The following is a 19,205-nucleotide window of genomic DNA, read 5'->3' as shown; positions in this document are numbered from 1 at the left end:
ACTAAAAATACAAAAAATTTAGCCAGGCGTGGTGGCGGGCGCCTGTAGTCCCAGCTACTCGGGAGGCTGAGGCAGGAGAATGGTGTGAACCCAGAAGGCAGAGCTTGCAGTAAGCCGAGATCGCGCCACTGCACTCCAGCCTGGGTGACAAAGTGAGACTCCGTCTCAAAAAAAAAAGAAAAATCTATTCTAAGTGAAGCAGTTTTTCCCAGTAGGTGGCAGAACTAAATGCCATTATGCCATTTATAATTTTAAGTGATTAAAGAGGAGTAGTATGTAGTATATGCAAGGTCTAGCTCTAACAGCAGTGCAGTATAAATAGTAGAAACTGACCTGATATTACAGTATGAGAAACATGAAGGGGTTCTGTTTTGTGAGCTCTAAATTTATCTTCTATGTATACTTCAAGTCTCTTCTCCCCAGTAGATTTGTATTCATCTGAACTATAACTAGGTGGCCTTTTTCCATTCTGAAGATAATTGGATCAAATGCATTTTAAAGTCCAGGGCCAGAAAGGCGGAGGAATCCTTTCTCTTTACTGTTTCTAATTTAAACTCCTTTTCATCTACTAGATCTCAGGCATGTCCAGAATTCATCTTTTCTAAAAGCTTTAATCTAGATTTAGAAACCTAAAATCTTGTATTTATTTTATTTTTTTTTCATTAAAGTGCCCTGATTTTGTTGGTGGTAAAGACTCCATTAGTATCCACTTATACATTTCCCTGACTTTGCCTCTGACCAAACCTTACAGTATTCACATTGTACTGATGCAATAATAATAGCTAACATATTAATATGCTGAATATTTGCTGTGTACCTAAGCTAAGGATTTAATTCTCTTAAAATCCTGTGAGGTATTTTATTTTACAGAAGAAGAAACTGCTTAAAGAAAGTAACTTATCCAGGTCACACAAGTAAGAATTGCAGAGCTGAGTTTCAGAGGAGGGCTGGCTTGCGCTGCCGCTGCAGAAAAGAGTGCCCTAGAAATCAGTCGTCTTGCATTTCCCAATTTTAGTTTAGCCAAATGAAAAATTCCTTTTGGATTTATGAGTATAATCAGACAGTATACCTGTGAAATTAAAGTATTTGACTCTTTGCTTGAAATAAGTAGGTTAAAAAGATTGGGGTGGCCGGGCGCAGTGGCTCACGCCTGTAATCCCAGCACTTTGGGAGGCTGAGGCAAGTAGATCACTTGAGGTCAGGAGTTTGAGACCAGCCTGACCAACATGGTGAAACCTCGTCTCTACTAAAAATACAAAAATTAGCCGGGCATGGTGGTGCTTGCCTGTAATCCCAGCTACTCGGAGGCTGAGGCAGGAGAATTGCTTGAACCCAGGAGGCGGAGGTTACAGTGAGCTGAGATCACGCCACTGCACTCCAGCCTGGGCAACAGAGCGAGACTCTGTCTAACAACAACAAAAAAGACTTGGGAAAACACTTTATTAATGAAGAGTTCCTGACAAAGTGATTTTTTTGGGGAGAATTTTTACAGTTGCATTTGAATATTAGGGTGCTCCTTTTTCTCTCGTTCTAAATTCACCAGAGACTAAGCACAGAGAATTTTTATTACATGCCTATTAATTAATGTATATAATCAGATTTTAACTATATTTAGTGAATATTAAGATTCAGGTACAAATCAAGCCCTTTATAATTAAACATACACATTCAGAACATTTTAAAAATATTAAAACATTAAACAGCTCTTCTGATCCACTCCAAGTCAAATAAAATTTTTTCAGTCAGGTGTCTGGGAGCTCGACGCAAGATAACAAAATCTGGTCTCAGCCTCAGGGAACGTGAAATCTGTTTGGGGAAGCCAGAGCAAAAATAAAGGGTACAATAGGAAGCTCTCACTAACTGCCATTGGAAATCCACCCCACGTCCTCCAGGAAGCCTTTCTAGACCCCCAGTGCCCTCAGGAGCTTCTCCAAGGCAGGCTCTTCCCAGAGCTTAGTGTGCTCCTCAGCTCACAGGAGATGCTCCCTACACGCTGCAGAAAAGTCCAGTGCTTGCAGCACAGGCTTCAGCAGCAGACTCGGGTTCTAGTCTCAGTCTGCTGATTCCTAGTTGTGGAACCTGAGCTGGCGAAGTTACTAAACCTCTCTGTGTGTCAGCCTCCCAGGCTCATTGCTTCAGGCCGCAGTTAGGCTGTGTGAACAGGAGAGTGGGGATGGGAACTATATCTTAAAGCGGGGCAGAGTTTGGATGAGCAGGCCACCCTTCGTATAGTTAGGAGGAAGATGACGGGAGGCATGTAAGCTGGGATAGCCATCCTGAGTCAGTGCTAATTCTGACACTTCAGAACATCGAGTCGGTCTGACCTGCGAGTGAGCTTCGATTGACCACTTAGAAACTATTAGCACCTTGGACAAACTACTTTCTTTCAGACCTGGTTGCTTCATGTCTGCGATGGGAAAACTGATACTTAACTTGCAGATAGTGGTGAATCAAAAGTAGTATATGTGAAGTACTTACACACTGCAGAGCACTCAGCCATTGTCCCATCCTGCTTCTACCTTTTACATATTGTAATATGAAAGCTAAATCATTTCTCGATGTGAGTCAGTGTTAATAGGCTACATAGTGAGTGGCATTCGATTTTAAAAATGTCAACTTGTGATGTGTCGCCATGCTGCTTACCATTTGTATGTCACACTGTTTGAATGTCGGACCTGGTTTGTTTGTTTTTCTCCAGATGGTATGTTACTTATGGTCATGAACTGATTTGGAAGAACAGGGAGCCTCTAGTGAAAATCTGGCATGAAATAAGGACTAATGGCCCCAAAAAAGGAGGTGGCTCTAAGTAAAACTGGGATTGGACAGTAGTGGTGCATCTGGTCCGTGCCGCCTGAGAGCCCCAGGAGACATCGGCTAGAGTGACCATGGCTGTGCTCCCGTCTGGAAGATGCTGGCATCTGGCCTCCCAGTGTTTTCAGCTGTGTCCCCCAGTCCGTGTCTTTTTAGAATGTGAATGATGATAAAGTTGTGAAATAAAGGTTTCTATCTAGTTTGTAAGCAGATGTGTGTGTTCTCTCTTTAAGGGGCCGACACGGCTCTGGCATTTTGCTTTGGTTGTTGCATTGACATCATTTGAGCCAGGACCTGGGGAGAGTGCACGCTGAAAGGCCTGATCAGAACATGAAGGCGCTGGTTGCCTGTCTTTGGACCCTCCAGCACCTTTGCTTAGCCTTCACTCTTCCTTACCTACCCCTTCCCTGGGTTGGCTGCACATAAAAGTCAAGAGTATCCCCTCTCTGGCATGATCTGAAATAACAGCTGCAGTATTTTCTCAATTTTCCCAGGAAAGGTAGTGTTTTCTGGCAGTGAGTGGCATATACAAAAAGCTATTTTCAGGTTTTGCTTTCTAGGTTCAATTTGTAGATAAATTAAGAGGTAGAAAGAAGTGATTTGGGTAAATTCAGACTTGAATCTGAGCCGAATTTTATCTTCTGTTCGAAAGTGTATGTTCTAATTGAAGCGTCTTACTGAAATAGCAGATAGTGGTTGTCACAGCCTCACTGTTGTGGAATTCATGTTACCCTCGTGATTGAGAATGACATCTAGGAAACGCAGTTTGAGAGTTTGTTCTTCTTGAAGTGATTTACAGGAGAATTTTTAGTCTTTTGATGGCCTCAAAATGTTATACCAAGTCTTGCACCTTTGTCCTGGGAGGATCGAAGGCCCTGATGTCAGCCTCATGTGGCCGATCCGACTCAGTTTGTGTGCTGTGGGGCGATGGGAATGGCCGCTTTGGAAAAGGAGTGGGAGTGGTGCCCACCTCGCCAGGTAGGTGAGAACTGCATGGCAGCATGCGCCCAGCACAGAAATTGTCCAGTATTTGGCAGTCCTTCATATCCTTCTTCCATAAGGCTGGACTTGTTTCTACTATGATTTACAGTTATTCTTCCCAGGCACAGGATTCTGTTCTAAACTCGTATCACTTCTAGGGGAGAGAGTTATCTTAGCCATCATTTTGCCAGCTAGGAAACGGCACACATGGTGTAGGGGCACTGCTCAAGGTCACAGTGCTTTGCTCTGACACCTGTTAACAACTCTGCAACATAGATGAGGCAAGATGCGTTTTCCAGAGATGGGATAGGAGGCTGAGTTCATAGGGACATTCCCTCTAGAGTCCAACATTAATTCACATCGTGCTTTGGGCAGACCAGGCAAAGAGGCAATGAAGACATCTCTCTGTCCCTCCTTTGTGACTGGGAAAAAGTCAGAAGTCCCTGTAGCACCTCCTGGTCCATAAAACCCCTCAATGCTGGAGCCTCTGTGCGTGGCCTGGGGAGGCCAGAGCCCGGCTGTGGCCCGAGAAACCTTGCTGTCCACAGCCCCCTCCTGATTGCCCACGAGGGTGCTTCACTTTCTCCTCTTGGCTTCTCTGGGGACCCGTGATCACTGCCTTCAAAGGCATGCACTCCCTGGCCCGTGGGCCTCTTGGGCTGTGCCGCCTCCACCGGCATCTGAAGTGTGGGGTACCCAGGAACATGTCATGGCAGCCGTCTCCCTCATTCCATACACTTCTTGAGTGGGTGCACTTCCTGAAGCCTCAGTTATCTGTGAGGATTCTGAGCTCCAGACCCATAGAATCCCTCTGTACTCTTAGTAAATGTGTCTACTACAACACACACATGGTTCCAGGTGCTGGGACCACCCCCCGCCCTGCACAGGCCCCTTGAATAGCACTCGGCTTAAGGAGTGACATGAGCAATCAGTGAAGTCTGAAACCCGGAGCCATTCGAGATCTCCCTCTCTCGCCTCTCATTTCTAGAATCCAGCCCCTCAGCCCTCCCAGTGCCTGTGCCTCCGTGGTGGTCCTCACTTCTTAGTCCCTGGACTGTTGAGCCTGTTCTTCCAGCTGGACCCTGTGCTTCTCCATATGCCTGCCAGAGTGCTAAAAACACGTCTGTCATTCCTTTGTTGTCACCTGTGAAAAGCTTTTATTTATTTGGGACAGGGTCTCTCTCTCTCGTCCAGGCTGGAGTTCAGTGGTGCAATCATAGCTCACTGTAGCCTTGAAGTCCTGGGCTCAAGCCTCAGCCTCCAAGTAGCTGGTACTACAGTCACACACTACCACGCCTGGCTAATTTTTAAAAGTTTTTTGTAGAGACAGGGTCTTACTATGTTGCCCAGGCAGGTCTCAAACTCCTGGGCTCAAGCAGTCCTCTTGCCTCAGCCTCCCAAAGTGCTGGGATTCCAGGCATGAGCCACCCGCACCCGGCCATATGAAAAGCTAAAATTCCTTAGTGTAGCCACCAAGACCCTCCATGGTCTGCTATCTCAGCTGAACCCTCCTCCCCGGTGAACTACATTCCCACCCGGCCCAACCACCCTTCCTCACAGCAGGTGGCGAGTCCAGCTTTCCCCAGCCCGCCTCCCTCTCATGCTGACCTGGCTTTGCCAGTTCAATTACACTTACTTCCGTCCGTCGCTACCACACTAAACCTCCTGAAGGCACCCGGAATTATTCCTAGCACATAGCAAGTGCTCTTTGACTGTTGTTTAATCAATGAAGTAATAAAAAGAGAGCTGTTCTCTTTTCCTGCGAGATGGAGAATTTTAGTCCCAAGCATCATCTGCCAGGCTGGCTAACCCAGGGCCGTGGCGCACAGCCCACAAAGAGTTCACTCTGAGCCGGCGCCTGTGTGTCATTTTCCAGGGTCTCCCCCTACACGTGGCGCCTTGCCTGCTGCCTGCTGGGCCACGGCCTGGCCTGCTCAGCTGACCTGCTGCCACTTCTGGGCAGCCGTCATGTCACTTTGCTACAACTTCAAGCTAAGACAGGCAATGTTTTGGGAGATGAATCTGTTTTCTGACTGGCCAGGGATGTGCTGCAGTCCTCTCCCAGGCGCAGACTGGATACCTTCCAAGTACAACCTTGAAATGGAACTCTGGGTAATTAATGCTGTCTCAGTAGTGTTATTAGTAATTGGTCTGCAGTGTATACCGAGAGCATGTGTCAAATATTCCGAAAGGCTTTTGTGAGTCGTCAGGGAGTTGTTTGAGACCGTGTCCTGCATTGAACAGACCTGCCTTTACGCTGGAGGATCCCTCAACAGCTCTGCCTGAAAACAGCCATGCATGCGCAGGAGGAAAGGAACTTGACAGCTTAGTGGCCAGTTCTGCGGCCGCTTTATCAAACTAAAGCCTTTGCAAATGGCCATGCTTTAAAATTAGGAATTTCAGAACCCAGGGAAAGGTCGATTGGTGGTGGCTAATGCCAATTGTAATGAAAAGTGGATTGGTTGTCACAAATGTAGACTAGCATCCTAAAGGCAAATAGGCGGCGACTCACAGGCTGACTGAAACACGTATTCTCCGGGAAGCAGGGCCCCGAGTCTTCTCTGACACCCTCATTGCTGCACCTGCCCCTGTGCCCGCGGAGTCCCTGCGGTGCAGCCTGGCACAAATGCAGCAGTCGCCGGGCGTCCCTAGGCCACATGGAGAACCTCCCGGCTGGCAGACTGCGCCCGGCTGCGACCATCCGGCCCTCGGCCTCTGCGAAGCCGGGGCCATTTATAAGATGACACTGAGGGAACTTTGGATTCAATTCTGAGGCATTCTTCGAGATGGACACTTGTAAATGACTGCAGGCGGTTTCTGGTGCCCCCTGGCGACGGTGCAGGCTTTCCCCCGTCCGCGCGCCCTCCGGCTCCAGCCGTGCGCAGCCGGCCCCGGCCAAGTGGGGCTGCCGCCGAGTGCGCCCCCGCCCCGGGACGCCCACTCTCGTGCCGGGGGGCGGTGCTGCGGCGGCGCGGGGCGGGCCGCGGGGGCGGGGACGCTGGGCGCAGGAGGCGCGGCTGGGAGCGCCGCGCGCCAGGAGCTGGGCGGCGGGCGCCGGCGCTGGCATGGCGTGGCCCTGTATCAGCCGCCTGTGCTGCCTGGCGCGGCGCTGGAACCAGCTGGACCGCTCCGACGTGGCGGTGCCGCTGACCCTGCACGGCTACTCGGACCTTGACAGCGAGGAGCCGGGCCCGGGAGGCGCCGCCTCCCGTAGGGGCCAGCCTCCCGCGGGCGCCCGGGATTCCGGCCGGGACGTGCCGCTCACTCAGTACCAGCGGGACTTCGGCTTGTGGACGGCGCCCGCCGGGCCCAAGGATCCGCTGCCGGGGCGCGGACCGGGGGCGGGCGGCCGCAGGGGCAAATCCTCCGCGCAGTCCTCCGCGCCACCTGCGCCCGGCGCCCGCGGGGTCTACGTGCTGCCCATCGGCGACGCGGACGCGGCTGCAGCAGCGACCACGTCGTACAGGTATGGGCGGGGTAGGGACCGCAACGAGTCCCCACCCTGTGGTGGGAGGACGCGGAGGCCCGGAGCCAGAGGGATGGGGTGGGCGGGAGAGCGGAGGCGCCTGGAGCCGGATCCCACGCGACCTCGGAGCTGCCGGCGGCCTCAGAGGTCACCCCCGTTTGGTCCGTGGGCACTGTAGGCGGCGCCTTCGCTCCTCCGTGCCCGGACTCAGTGCTCGAGCACCCCCGTGCCGGGAGCGCACCGCCGAGCTCGCAGCCGCCCTCCTGGGGGCAGCCGTCAGAATGGCCTGCCTTCAGCTGAGTTGGAACCGGCCTCCCTTTTAACTCCCACCGCCGGGCCTAGCCGTGCGAGGGGTGCGCGCAGGCCATGTCCCCCAGCTGTCTCCAGTCACTGCCTTCTGTGCGGGCGTTGGTGGTGAGGACCGAGCGCGGGGTCCCGTGTGGGTGAGCCCTTCGGAGTCCCACTGTGACAGGGGCTTTCAGGGAGAACGGGTCCGCGGGCCCTCCCCGCCTCCCAGCCCAACTCTGCTCCTGGACAACCGAGGGCTTTCTCCCTTTTTTCCTCTTACCACAAAAGTCATTCATACTGTAGAAAGATGGGAAAGTACAGAAATTACAACAAAATAAATATCTCCTTAATCCCTCCCCAGACGAGTTCTTTCTACTCCGTAATGTGCATTTGGTGCATATGCATTGATATATTTTTACATGGTTAGATTCTTACTGTACACTTTTTTCACCAGTTGTAGAAGTCTGTCCGTGTTACTACATGTTCTGCAACATGAATTTTAATAAACGTGCAGTATTTTATCCTATGGATATGCCTTTATATCTTCAAATTTTATTTATCTACTTCCTTACCATTGACTATTTAGGGTGTTTCTAATGTGGGACTATGAAAAGCACCACTTTTCCTTTGATGCAGCTATTTCACTACTAGGAATTTTCCCTACAGGTATCCTGCAAGGTAGGGTGGGAGCTCAGGAGCGTAAGATATGTGGAGACGTTGTACAACAACCCCCTTGTCCTGCTGATGCAGGGAACTGGTTCATTATAGCACAGCCACGAAATGGGGTACTGAAACCGAGCGGATCTTAAATATACGCATACCAAAAAAGCAAGGTGCCCAGCAGCACGTAGGCTATTTGCGTTTTAAAAAGGGGTATTAATATACACACATATGCTCCAATAAGCACAGGATGCCCTGAAGGATGTCTGAGGAGATGGTACCGTCAGGGAGAGGAACTTGATGGGGACTGCCAGGGGTGGAAGGCTTTTCACTCTGCTCTTTTGAACGATTGCTTTTTTTTGCCTTTGTAACATGTCCGTGTATTGCCTATCTTTTTAACTTTTTTTTTTTTTTTTTTTTTTTGGAGACGGAGTCTCGCTCTGTCACCCAGGCTGGAGTGCAGTAGTGCAATCTCGGCTCACTGCAATGTCTGCCTCCCTGGTTCCAGCAATTCTCCTGCCTCAGCCTCCCGAGTAGCTGGGATTACAGGCTTGTGCCACCATGCCCAGTTAATTTTTATTTATTTTTATTTTTTATTTTTTTCTTTTTTGAGACAGAGTCTCGCTCTGTCGCCCAGGCTGGAGTGCAGTGGTGCCATCTCGGCTCACTGTAACCTCCGCCTCCCAGGTTCAAGCAATTCTCCTGCCTCAGCTTCCTGAGTAGCTTGGATTATAGGTGTGTGCCATCACGCCCGGCCAATTTTTTGTATTTTTAGTAGAGACGGGGTTTCACCATGTTGGTCAGGCTGGTCTTGAACTCCTGATCTCGTGATCCGCCTGCCTCGGCCTCCCAAAGTGCTGGGATTACAGTCATGAGCCACTGTGCCCAGCTGAGGGACTGCTTCTAAAAGCTAAGCCAGCCAGGCATGGTGGCTCACGCCTGTAATCCCAGCACTTTGGGAAGCTTAGGTGGGAGGATCACTTGAGCCCAGGAGTTCAAGACCAACCTGGGCAACATAGTGAGACCTTGCCTGTACAAAAAATAGAAAATTAGCTGGGCGTGGTGGTGCCTGCCTGTGGTTCCAGCTACTTGGGAGGCTGAGGTGGGAGGATCCCTCAAGCCTGCGAGGTTGAGGCTGCAGTGAGCCGTGTTTGTGCCACTGCACTCCACCTAGGCAACAGAGCAAGACCTTGTTTCAAATAAATAAAAGCTAAGCCTCTGCTAGAACATCCCTAGTAAAGAGGAGCCCAGCGCCATGCAAGTCAGCTCGCTCCATGGGCAGACTGTTGTAACTGACAGAAAGCGCTTCCTTCCCGGAGCTGAAGCTGTCTCCTTGCAAGCTCCACCCCTTGCCCTGCTCTGGTGCCTAGAACTTCAGCCGCTGGAATGCGCTGCACGCTCAGGACCCCTGGCCTTCCAGACTCTCCGCTATTCAGGTCCCTCCAGCTGGCTAGTCTAGGGCCTGAGCACTGCGGCTCAGTGTTGCCCACTCCAGCTTTAGCAGCTCAGCTTGAGCACGTGTCAGTGAATGCAAGACCCACCCTGCACCCACTGTCCCCCAGCGAGTTCCTTACAAAGTGCGGACCTATGAGGGAGCCTCCTCCTGGGGACAGGGAATGTTCTTTGTGTCTTGATAATGGTGGTGGTACCCAAGTGGTTACATTTGTCAAAAGTCATCCAGCTGTACGTTTTTAATGGATGAATTGTATGGTTTGGAAATAATGCCTTGATACGGTTGGGTTTTTGGGGGTTTTTTTGTTGTTGTTTGTTTTGTTGTTGTTGTTGTTGCCCAGGCTGGAGCGCAGGGGCATGATCTCAGTTCACTGCAGCCTCAACCTCCCAGGCTCAAGTGGTTTTCCCACCTCAGCCTCCCGAGTAGCGGAGACCACAGGCGGGCACTGCACGTGGGTTTGTGTGTGTGTTTGTGTGTGTGTGTGTGTGTGTGGGTGTGTATGTGTATTTTAGAGATGGGGTCTATGTTGCCCGGGCTGGTCTCAAATTCCTGGGCTCAAGCGATCCTCCTGCCTCAGCCTCCCAAAGTGCTGGAATTAAAAGCATCAGCCACTGTGCCCAGCTTGGTTTTTAAAACTAATAAAATTGGGGGGATAAGTTCATACCTTTTGGCTCTTTAATTCCACAGGTAGGAATTTATCCCAAAGAAATGATGATATGAACAAAGATTTAGCTGTAAGGATGCTTATCACAGAAGTTTTTTTTTTTTATTTTAAAGTTAAAAAGAGGCCGGGCGCAGTGGCTCATACCTGTAATTCCAGCATTTTGGGAGGCTGAGATGGACGGATCTCCTGAGGTCAGTTCAAGACCATCCTGGCCAACATGGTGAAACCCCATCTCTACTAAAAATATAAAAATTAGGCCGGGCATGGTGGCTCACCCCTATAATCCCAGCACTTTGGGAGGATGAGGCGGGCAGATCCCAAGTTCGAGACCAGCCTGGCCAACACAGTGAAGCCCCATCTCTACTAAAAATTAGCTGGGCGTGGTGGCACACACCTGTAATCCCAGCTACTCGGGAGGCTTCATGAAGCAGGAGAATCCATTGAACCCGGGAGGTGGAGGACGCAGTGAGCCGAGATAGAGCCACTGTACTCCCGCCTGGGCAATAGAGCAAGACTCCATCTCCCAAAAAAAAAAAAAAAAAAAAAAAGCAGTCCCTCATCTGTGTGGAACATATGGTGAGTGAATGTCCTGCCGGGTCCTCCCAGCTCTGGTGACGGTAAAGGTGCTAGCTGTCACCTTCTCTGCTTTAACACACACCGGGCTCAGCACTCCCTGAGGTTAGCCCCCCTGCGGCCTTCATGTAGTGCTTGCCGTCCCCATTCTACAGACGAGGAAACTGAGTGGCTGGCACAGCTCTGAATGGCAGAGAAGGGAGTGGAACCCGTGTGACTTGCCCCAGAGATCAAATTTGTAGCCCCCATGGGTTTTCATCCCTTAAGAGCTGCCTCCTTGGAGTCACTTGCTTTCTTGAACTGTGTCCTGAGGCCAGCTGTGGAAAAGCCTTGACAGACAGGAGTCGGGGCTTGTTGGGGGTCTTACCTCCTGGTGTGTAAATTCAGGTGGGTCAGCCTCTTTTTTTCTTTTGCTTTTTCTTCTTTTTTTTTTTTTTGAGACGGAGTCTCACTCTGTCACCAGGCTGGAGTGCAGTGGCGCCATCTCGGCTCACTGCAAACTCCGCCTCCTGGGTTCAAGCGATTCTCCTGCCTCAGCCTCCGGAGTAGCTGGGACTACAGGCGCCCGCCACCACACCCAGCTAATTTTTGTATTTTTATTTTTTATTATTTATTTATTTATTTGAGATGGAGTCTCGCTTTGTTGCCCAGGCTGGAGTGCAGTGGCGTGACCTTGGCTCCCTGCAACCTCCACCTCCCGGGTTCACGCCATTCTCCTGCCTCAGCCTCCCAAGTAGCTGGGACTACAGGCACCCGCCACCATGCCTGGCTAATTTTTATGTATTTTTTTTTTACTAGAGACGGGGTTTCACCATGTTGGCCAGGATGGTCTCGTTCTCTTGACCTCATGATCTGCCCGCCTTGCCCTCCCAAAGTGCTGGGATTACAGGCGTGAGCCACCACGCCTGGCCGGGTCAGCCTCTCTGACCCTTTCTTCATCGGAAAAGCAAGAATAGCAAGAGTTTGGCTGCCTGGACCCCTGCCCCCAATTCGAGCAGAAACACAGGATCACTGCTGAACTTGACCCCCCCAGTGACATGCCAGCGGGCCTCTGGGACCCCCCACCTTCCAGCTCTGGGACCTGGCACAAGCCACTCCCTCCAGCCTTGTCTTGCCAGATGCACATCATCTAAGCAAACTTTTAAGAAATTCAGAAGGCCAAGGAAACGAACAGAGCCAGGAATCCCAAAGATGTGAGGCCACTCCTAACTCAGGGGTCTTAAGGGACTACCCAGGACCCCCAGGCCTCAGCTTCTCCACCCCTGCAGGGCTTGCCTTGCTGGCTTCTGGTCTGCATGTGAGTTGATCTGCCTTGCCTGCCTGGCCACATGGGCACAGCAGGTCCTACCCACAGCCAGCCTGGCTCCTTCCACCTGACAGGCCCCCTCTGAATTCTCTCTGGGCCGTTTGGCACCTTTGGCCCAGGTGCTAGCCCCGCCCATTTCTGGAAGGCAGTCCTTGCTCCCTGTCGCTTCCCTCCTTCCTTCCTAGGTGGGGCAGTTAACGGGCTGATCGTTCGAGTTCTGCAAGACTCGGCCCCACTTTACTGAGTGCCCGAAATGAAGACTCACAATGACCTCAGGCACTTGGGTCAGCAGCCCCACTTTTCAGAAGAAACTGAGGCTCAGGGAAGTTGAGCAATTTGTCTGAAGCCATATTGGGCTGAGAACCCAGGCCTCCCAATCCTCCATCTGGGGCCGATGCCGGAACATGCTTGAGCACTGTAAGGGGGACACAGCAGGCAGGGAGGCCTGTATTTCTTACTAATCTTGGCCTGAACCATTAGTCTGTTTTCTTTCTCTCCAGGCAGTCACTGGGTCCTGCCAATTCCATCTTTAAGATCCCCTCTCCCATCTGGGCTCCAGCCCTGGGTCCCTCCTCTGGCGGCTGCCAGGATTGCTGTAGTCTGTGGCTCTGGTCGCTTCCTGCTCTGAGATCCCCTGCAGCCACCTCAGGGCAGCAGGCTCAGGATGCCAGGCCCAAGGCTCAGCGTGGGCACGCGAAGTGTTTTGGGGACAGAAGGGCACGCCCAGGGGAGGACCTGCTTCCCCAGGAGGAACAGAGCAGCAGATGGTTTGGGCAGCTGGTCTTTAGAAGCTCGCGGATTCGAGAGTCAAAATTACCTGATGGGGCCCCGGCCCGGCTCTCCTCCTGGCACCCCAGTGCTGGCCATGGACACAGCCGTTCCCTGCCCACGCAGCCTGCCCAGTGGTGCCCCAGCTGTGCAGCTGCCAAGGAGAAAGGCAGCTTTGTTGACCTCAGGGCCTGAAGCCCAACCCTGGCAGTGTCCAGCCTGGGCAGGAGCAACCCCATGCACATGTGGGTGCCAGGCCCGGCTAGCTGGACACTTCAACCTTGGCCAGGTGCTCCTGGGACACAGGGACTTCTGCCTTCTGAGCTCCCCATCTTGCAGAGGAGTGGGTAGAATTAAAGGAGGTCCCTTTTGTTCAGAGAAATGGAAGCACTGTCTTTTCATGGAGAAAGCTGCTCCCGGGACATGGAGCTAGCGGTGCCAGCCTCATCCTCTCCCTCCAGGGCCCGCCTTCCCCCATCACACCACCCTCCCAGCCACCGGCTCAGCAAGAGCGCATGATCCACTCCCTCCAGCATGCACAGAGCTGTGCAAAGGCCAGGCCACCTTGGAGTCTTTTGAGATGGTCACTGCGATCCATTCTTCTGCATGTGTTAATGAGACAAAGTATAAAAAACTAGAAGTTCTGAGCCTTATTTTTCTTTTCAGTCTTAAGCGGGTTTGGCGAGCCAGGGCTGTGCCCGGTGCTGAGGGCATTTGCTCTTCAGGCGTAAGTGGCCACCATGACCTGGGTCTCTTGAAGCAGCCTGGCTCTGGAGGGGCAGGTGTGGGAGAATTGTAGGGGGTGCAGGTAGAGCGCCGGGGCTGCACATCTCCAAGACCCAGCAGTGCCAGGTGCTGGCGCGTTCTGAATGAGACCCAGGTGCTGACTGAGCTCTGCCCTGACCCTGTCGCTCGCCTGCAGTGTGAGAATAAGCTTCCTCTCCTACTTCCTTAGGGGCTGGGGTGAGCCCAGATTTCCCAGTGGATCGCTGAGGTGAGGGGCCAGGCGGCCACACACCTACTTTCTCCTGGAGCTGGGCCTGCGCAGGAGTGCGCTTGCCTTGCCAGTTCTGTCTTTGGGAAGATGATAAGGACTGCCTGGAGCTGAGGGTTTCAGCAATTGGCAGGGCCGTGCATGGGGCAGAGCAGCAGCCCCTGGCGAGTCGGGAAAGGGATGGCTGACCCTGTGCAAGGTTGTGACCGTGTTCTCTGTTCCAGACAGGAATTCCAGGCTTGGACTGGAGTGAAGCCCTCAAGATCCACAAAGACAAAATCAGCCCGAGTCATCACAACCCACACTTCGGGATGGGACAGCAGCCCTGGGGCCGGCTTCCAGGTCAGCCTGAAGCTGGTGCGGCAGGGGTGTGGGTATAGAGGCCTCTTTCCCCCGGTAGGGATTAGGAGCCAGATTTTCATGGTGCAAAATGGAATTATGACCAGGGACAGCAATGCCAACCAGATGTCCCGAACAAAAACCCAAGGTACTTCTTCATCATTAGCCAGCTGGGTGGCCCTCTAGTGTTGGCCTCTGGTGAGCAGGGTCTCTCTGCCTCCTAAATCCCCATCTTACCCTTGGCCACTGAACGCTAGTGACTGGCCTGTATACCACAGCATTTGTGTAAGAGGAAAGAGACGATGGAAGGGAGTGGGGGCACCTCAGCTCCGATTCCCAAGTGTTCAGGGAGCAGAATGCAAGGTCCGTGTGCCACTCAGCTGCTAATGCAGTGGCGCCTGTGACTCACGGTGGGCAAGTCCCCTCCGACCCTTCAGGTCTCAACTCCTGGAGGAGGAAGAGGATGGGAGGGGATTTTTTCCTGGAGCTGGGTGGGCGGGGAGGGTAGGGAGTTAAGGAAAAGTCCCACTGATATGTGGCCACACTTCATTTTTCAGGTCCCAGAGGTGAGGAAGAAGTTCACTCCTAACCCCTCTGCCATCTTTCAGGCCTCAGCTCCCCGGATTCTCAACGTGTGACTGCCTGCACCGTGACACCATGGCTGCTGACAGGAGAGGGCCGGGGAGCGGCCTCAGGACCCACTGCCGCGGGGCTGGGCGAGAGCATGGCATGGGCCCCTGCGGGAGGGCACAGCCCCTCTCAAAGCTGTCGCCAGGGCCGAAGTGCTGGTGCGGGGCAGATGCACCGATGGACTTGGCACACCCAGCTCAGCTCAGCCTCAAGTGTCCTCGAGAAGCCTGTGGAAGGCTCCCGCGTTCGTTAACTGCCATCTGGCCATCTCTCAGTTTTGAAATCTGAGGAGCCTGAGGATCAAGTCAGTTGGAAACCGAATTGGTCCATGGAAGCTGAGGAATGTGGACACATCCGGCCCTTGAAAGAACCAGTTATGTCCACTTTTGGTGGATTTCCCAGGATGCATGAGCACTTGATTGATTTTATAACCTATAGTGAGACCCTTGGCCCTTCCTACAAATGGCCCCTGCAGTTGAAGCTGTCAGAATCTTGGGCCGTCACCTGCATGACTCATGGCGATGCCGAGTATCCAGGAGGAAATTTCCAGAAGAAACAGACCGTCAGTCACGGGCTTCCACTTCACAGACCTCCTTACGGCCAAGATGAGCCTCATGTTTTAACAAAACATTTCTTGGGATTGAAAGAATCATATTTACCTTGTGGTAGGTTCTAAAGACCGAATCCACATTTTGTTACTAATGATGATTTTCCCCCTAACATAAGGATGACGAGCAGGGCATTATCGTACACACTGGCTGAGAACTGGAACTGTTTTTGAGAAGGTGGCATTTGTCTCATTCCCTGAAATACCTTAAAATGTCCTCTACACCAACCCTTCCCCTTGTGTCTACCCTGCGCACATGTACAGTGACGGGGAACTCACCACCTTTGAAGAGGCAGTTCATTTTCTTTGCAAAGCCCTCTCCTGACTTCCTCCGTAAATTCCAGCCAGCATGGCGACATGGGCCACGCCCGGTCCCTTCTTTGCACAGCAGCCCTTCACACATTTGAAGGGTCTGTGTCCCTTTTTAAAGCTTAGAGGTACAAGCTCGGGACAGTCTTCAGTAAGGAAATTTGTGGATTTCCCTTTGGATCTTTCTTCCTCTCCAGCCCACAAGTGGCTCTAGTGAGACGAGCATTTAAGCTGCAGGTGGTGGCACTCAGGTCTCAGAGCCACCAGACGTGCAGGTGGGACAGTGGTTCCAGCTCCGGCTGCCCGGCAGTGTCCCTCCCAGGTGCTAGCCCTGGCAGGCACATCCCTCCCCTCATGCCAGCAAAGGAAATGCTCTTGATGAGAAGCTCGCTTTAAAGAAGAAGCCCAAACCGTGTGTTTATCCAAGGGGTTCTGCTATTCCAGACTTCACGGCTTGCATGTTTGATTTTTCTGAGAGAAAAGAGGCTGCCTGCTGGGTGTCTGTGGAAATGAGATTAAACTGTACAATCTCAGATTTTACTAAAATGCAAAAATGTAGTTTCAGTTTCTTAAATTATAAGCACAAGTCTTCTCATGCTTGCTTTCTCCGGTCTCTTGGTGCTAAGGACTTCAGTGTGGCCCAGCTGCCGCCACGCCTCAGAGGCCTGTTGATCCTGAGCACTTCTTGCTGTGGGCCGCGGGGCACATGTGTTAGGTGCAGCCCACAGAACCTACCCGTGCCCTACCCTCACCCAGGCGCCTCGGGTAAAGGGACTCTGAAGCTCCTCAGGCTCTAATCCCAGCTTCTCCACTCGCTACCTGTGAGCAACTGGGGTTCTGTTTCTTCACCTGAGAAGTGACGACGCTACCAGCTACACCTTGTGGCTTGCCAAGAGCATCCGTGTTTATGGGTGGGGTGCTCAGTACGGGAAATAACTGAGGCACAGGTGTTAGGATTATTCTTCCCTGCCTTAGTCCCCCCTCCTCACTTTCCCTGGGAGCCAGCTGTGTTCCCATCATCTGCAGCTCCCAGCTTCCCCTAGCTTGATGCTGTGTGCTCACAGCCCCTCACCACCCCCAGCCAATGTCACCCTGCACAGCGCCCGGATGCGCGTTTGTTCTTTTCCTGTAATGGGCTGGTCAGCTCTGCTGCACCTCAGCCAGGACCAACCGGGCCTGCCCCTTCCTGGCAGTGCTGGTGGGGCAGCTGCAGTGGAGGCCTCACCACACCAGACAGGCCTGACTGCAAGGCAAACAAATGGTCAGGAGCCTCTGCAACGCGCAGCAGACAGCTTTTCACAAACACCAACTCCAGTGTTGCTCTGAGGGTGCATCATCATCATCATCATCGAGACAGGGTCTTGTTTTGTCACCCAGTGGTGTGAACACTGCTCACTGCATCCTCAACCTCCTGGGCTCAAGCGATCCTCCCACCTCAGCCTCTCGAGTAGTTGGGACCACAGGGGCATGCCACCATGCCTGGCTTTTTTTTTTTTGCTGTCACCCAGGCTGGAGTGCAGTGGCGCAATCTCGGCTCACTGCAACCTCTGCCTCCCACGTTCAAGCAATATTCTCCCACCTCAGCCTCCCAAATAGCTGGGCTTACAGGCGCCCACCACCATGCCCAGCTAATTTTTGTAGAGACGGGGCTTCATCATGTTGGCTGGGCTGGTCTCAAACTCCTGACCGCAGATCCGCCCATCTCAGCCTCCCAAAGTGCTGGGATTATAGGCGTTGAGCTACCACACCCAGCCATTTTTTATTTATTTTTGTACATTTTGTAGAAACAGGGTCTCCCTATGGTTGCCCAGGCTGATCCTGAACTCCTGGGCTCAAGCAATCCTCCTGCCTCAGCCTCCACAAAACAAACACTGGGATTTCAGGTGTGAGCCACTGCACCCAGCCTGGCCTCTATGAGGAGATGTGGGTTCTGCTGAAACTCCTTCCCACTCACTTAGGTCTAAATACAGGCCTAACATGTTCAGCAAGTGACCCAAGAAGCAATTGAGACAAGTCTCAACCATGTGGTCCCAACTCATAGCTATCTCACACACACATACATAATACGCATATAAGACTAAAAGGCACTGAGAGATGTTAGCAGTGATTATCTGTCTTTCTTTCAGAGGGGGAATTATGAGTAGTTTTTCAAACACATTTCCTATGCTTGCTGAAGTTGCTATAAACATTTTTGTAATAATTCTGTAAATAAAAAGTTTTTAAAAATAAAAAGCAAGCCGGGCATGGTGGCTCACGCCTGTAATCCCAGCCCTTTGGAAGGCCAAGGCAGGTGGATCACTTGAGGTCAGGAGTTTGAGACCAGCCTGGTCAACATGGTGAAACCCCATCTCTACTAAAAATACAAAAATTAGCCAGATGTGCTCGCTTGAACCCAGGAGGCGGAGGTTGCAGTGAACTGAGATTGTGCCACTGCACTCCAGCCTGGGTGAGAGAGCAGACTCTGTTTTTTTTTTTTTGAGAAGGAGTCTTGTTCTTGTCACCCAGGCTGGATGGAGTGCCAATGGCACGATCTCGGCTCACTGCAACCTCCGTCTCCCAGGTTCAAGCAATTCTCCTGCCTCAGCCTCCTGAGTAGCTGGGATTACAGGCACCCGCTACCACGCCCGGCTAATTTTTATATTTTTAGTATAGACGGGGTTTCACTGTGTTGGCCACGATGGTCTCAATCTCTTGACCTTGTGATCTGCCTGCCTCGGCCTCCCAAAGTGCTGGGATTACAGGCGTGAGCCACCGTGCCCGGCCCAGACTGTCTCTAAATAAATAAAAAGCAGTTCAACCTGTTAGCAAATTCCAGACAAAAGAAAATGTTAACTTTAATTATTTCACAACCCAAGCTGCCACTGCGGGAGCTGCCTCAAGCAGCCACGGGCTGCACTATGATGCTCTGCAGGTGGAAAGTCCTAAAGGTCCTTCCGCAAGTCGAGGGGGTTTGCAGGCATTTAAAACAAGGTCTCGCCTCTCTGTGCTCCATGGCACAGAACTCCAGGACTCAGGCCACGTTCCCAAAAGCAGCTTTTGAGAAAAGCTGGGCCCTGCAGCCCACCCCAGACTGGAAGAACCTCCCCTTTGAACAGGGTCAAGATGAAGCCCCAATGCCAGCTCTGTTGGCCCCGTTCACACAGGGCTACAAGTCACGTTAGGTACTGCCTGTGACACTGATCTGAGCCTGCTCTGGCTCCTGCCAAAACCTTAGCTGAGACAATGAACATTTATGAAGGCAAGCCTAGGCACACCCCTCTCAGCCATCAGACTCTTGGACTCTCCATTCTGACTCTCAGCAAAGTCTGGTCCCCAGAGAGTTGCATACTTGGACTGTATCATAATGCCTTTGAAGA

General features: G+C 52.1%; 2 protein-coding genes across 4 annotated transcripts in view; both read left to right on the top strand.

Annotated features, from left to right (window-relative positions):
* PARL (presenilin associated rhomboid like) overlaps positions 1-3,018 on the top strand; it is a gene marked incomplete at its 5' end in the record, with an annotated part of 60,045 nt that extends 57,027 nt beyond the window's left edge. Inside the window, 1 exon segment of the mRNA NM_001133296.1 lies at positions 2,699-3,018. Coding sequence (NP_001126768.1) covers positions 2,699-2,810 — 112 coding nt within the window. The 3' untranslated portion in view covers positions 2,811-3,018.
* Positions 3,019-6,817: 3,799 nt separating this feature from the next.
* MAP6D1 (MAP6 domain containing 1) lies at positions 6,818-16,444 on the top strand. Of its 3 annotated transcripts, none has more exons than XM_003776372.5 (3): positions 6,818-7,258; positions 14,189-14,306; positions 14,861-16,444. In XM_003776372.5, the coding sequence occupies exons 1-3, from the start codon at positions 6,858-6,860 to the stop codon at positions 14,939-14,941; spliced, it is 600 nt and encodes a 199-aa protein (XP_003776420.4). In that variant the 5' UTR covers positions 6,818-6,857; the 3' UTR covers positions 14,942-16,444. The 3 variants fall into 3 exon arrangements, with proteins under 3 accessions (XP_003776420.4, XP_054409040.2, XP_063578436.1); XM_054553065.2 differs by having other exon boundaries at positions 6,823-7,258; positions 14,912-16,444; XM_063722366.1 differs by having other exon boundaries at positions 6,823-7,258; positions 14,189-14,321.
* Positions 16,445-19,205: the final 2,761 nt, after the last annotated feature.

This window comes from Pongo abelii, chromosome 2 (assembly GCF_028885655.2).
Source record: "Pongo abelii isolate AG06213 chromosome 2, NHGRI_mPonAbe1-v2.0_pri, whole genome shotgun sequence".
NCBI lineage: Eukaryota > Metazoa > Chordata > Mammalia > Primates > Hominidae > Pongo > Pongo abelii.
This window is presented reverse-complemented; position numbering and strand designations above follow the sequence as displayed.

Coding starts and splice junctions, on each gene's coding strand:
- MAP6D1 (XM_063722366.1), top strand. CDS start 6,858: ATGGCGTGGCCCTGTATCAGCCGCCTGTGCTGCCTGGCGCGGCGCTGG. Junction 7,259..14,188: donor GCAGCGACCACGTCGTACAG/GTATGGGCGGGG, acceptor TCTCTGTTCCAG/ACAGGAATTCCAGGCTTGGA. Junction 14,322..14,860: donor TCCAGGTCAGCCTGAAGCTG/GTGCGGCAGGGG, acceptor TTCATTTTTCAG/GTCCCAGAGGTGAGGAAGAA.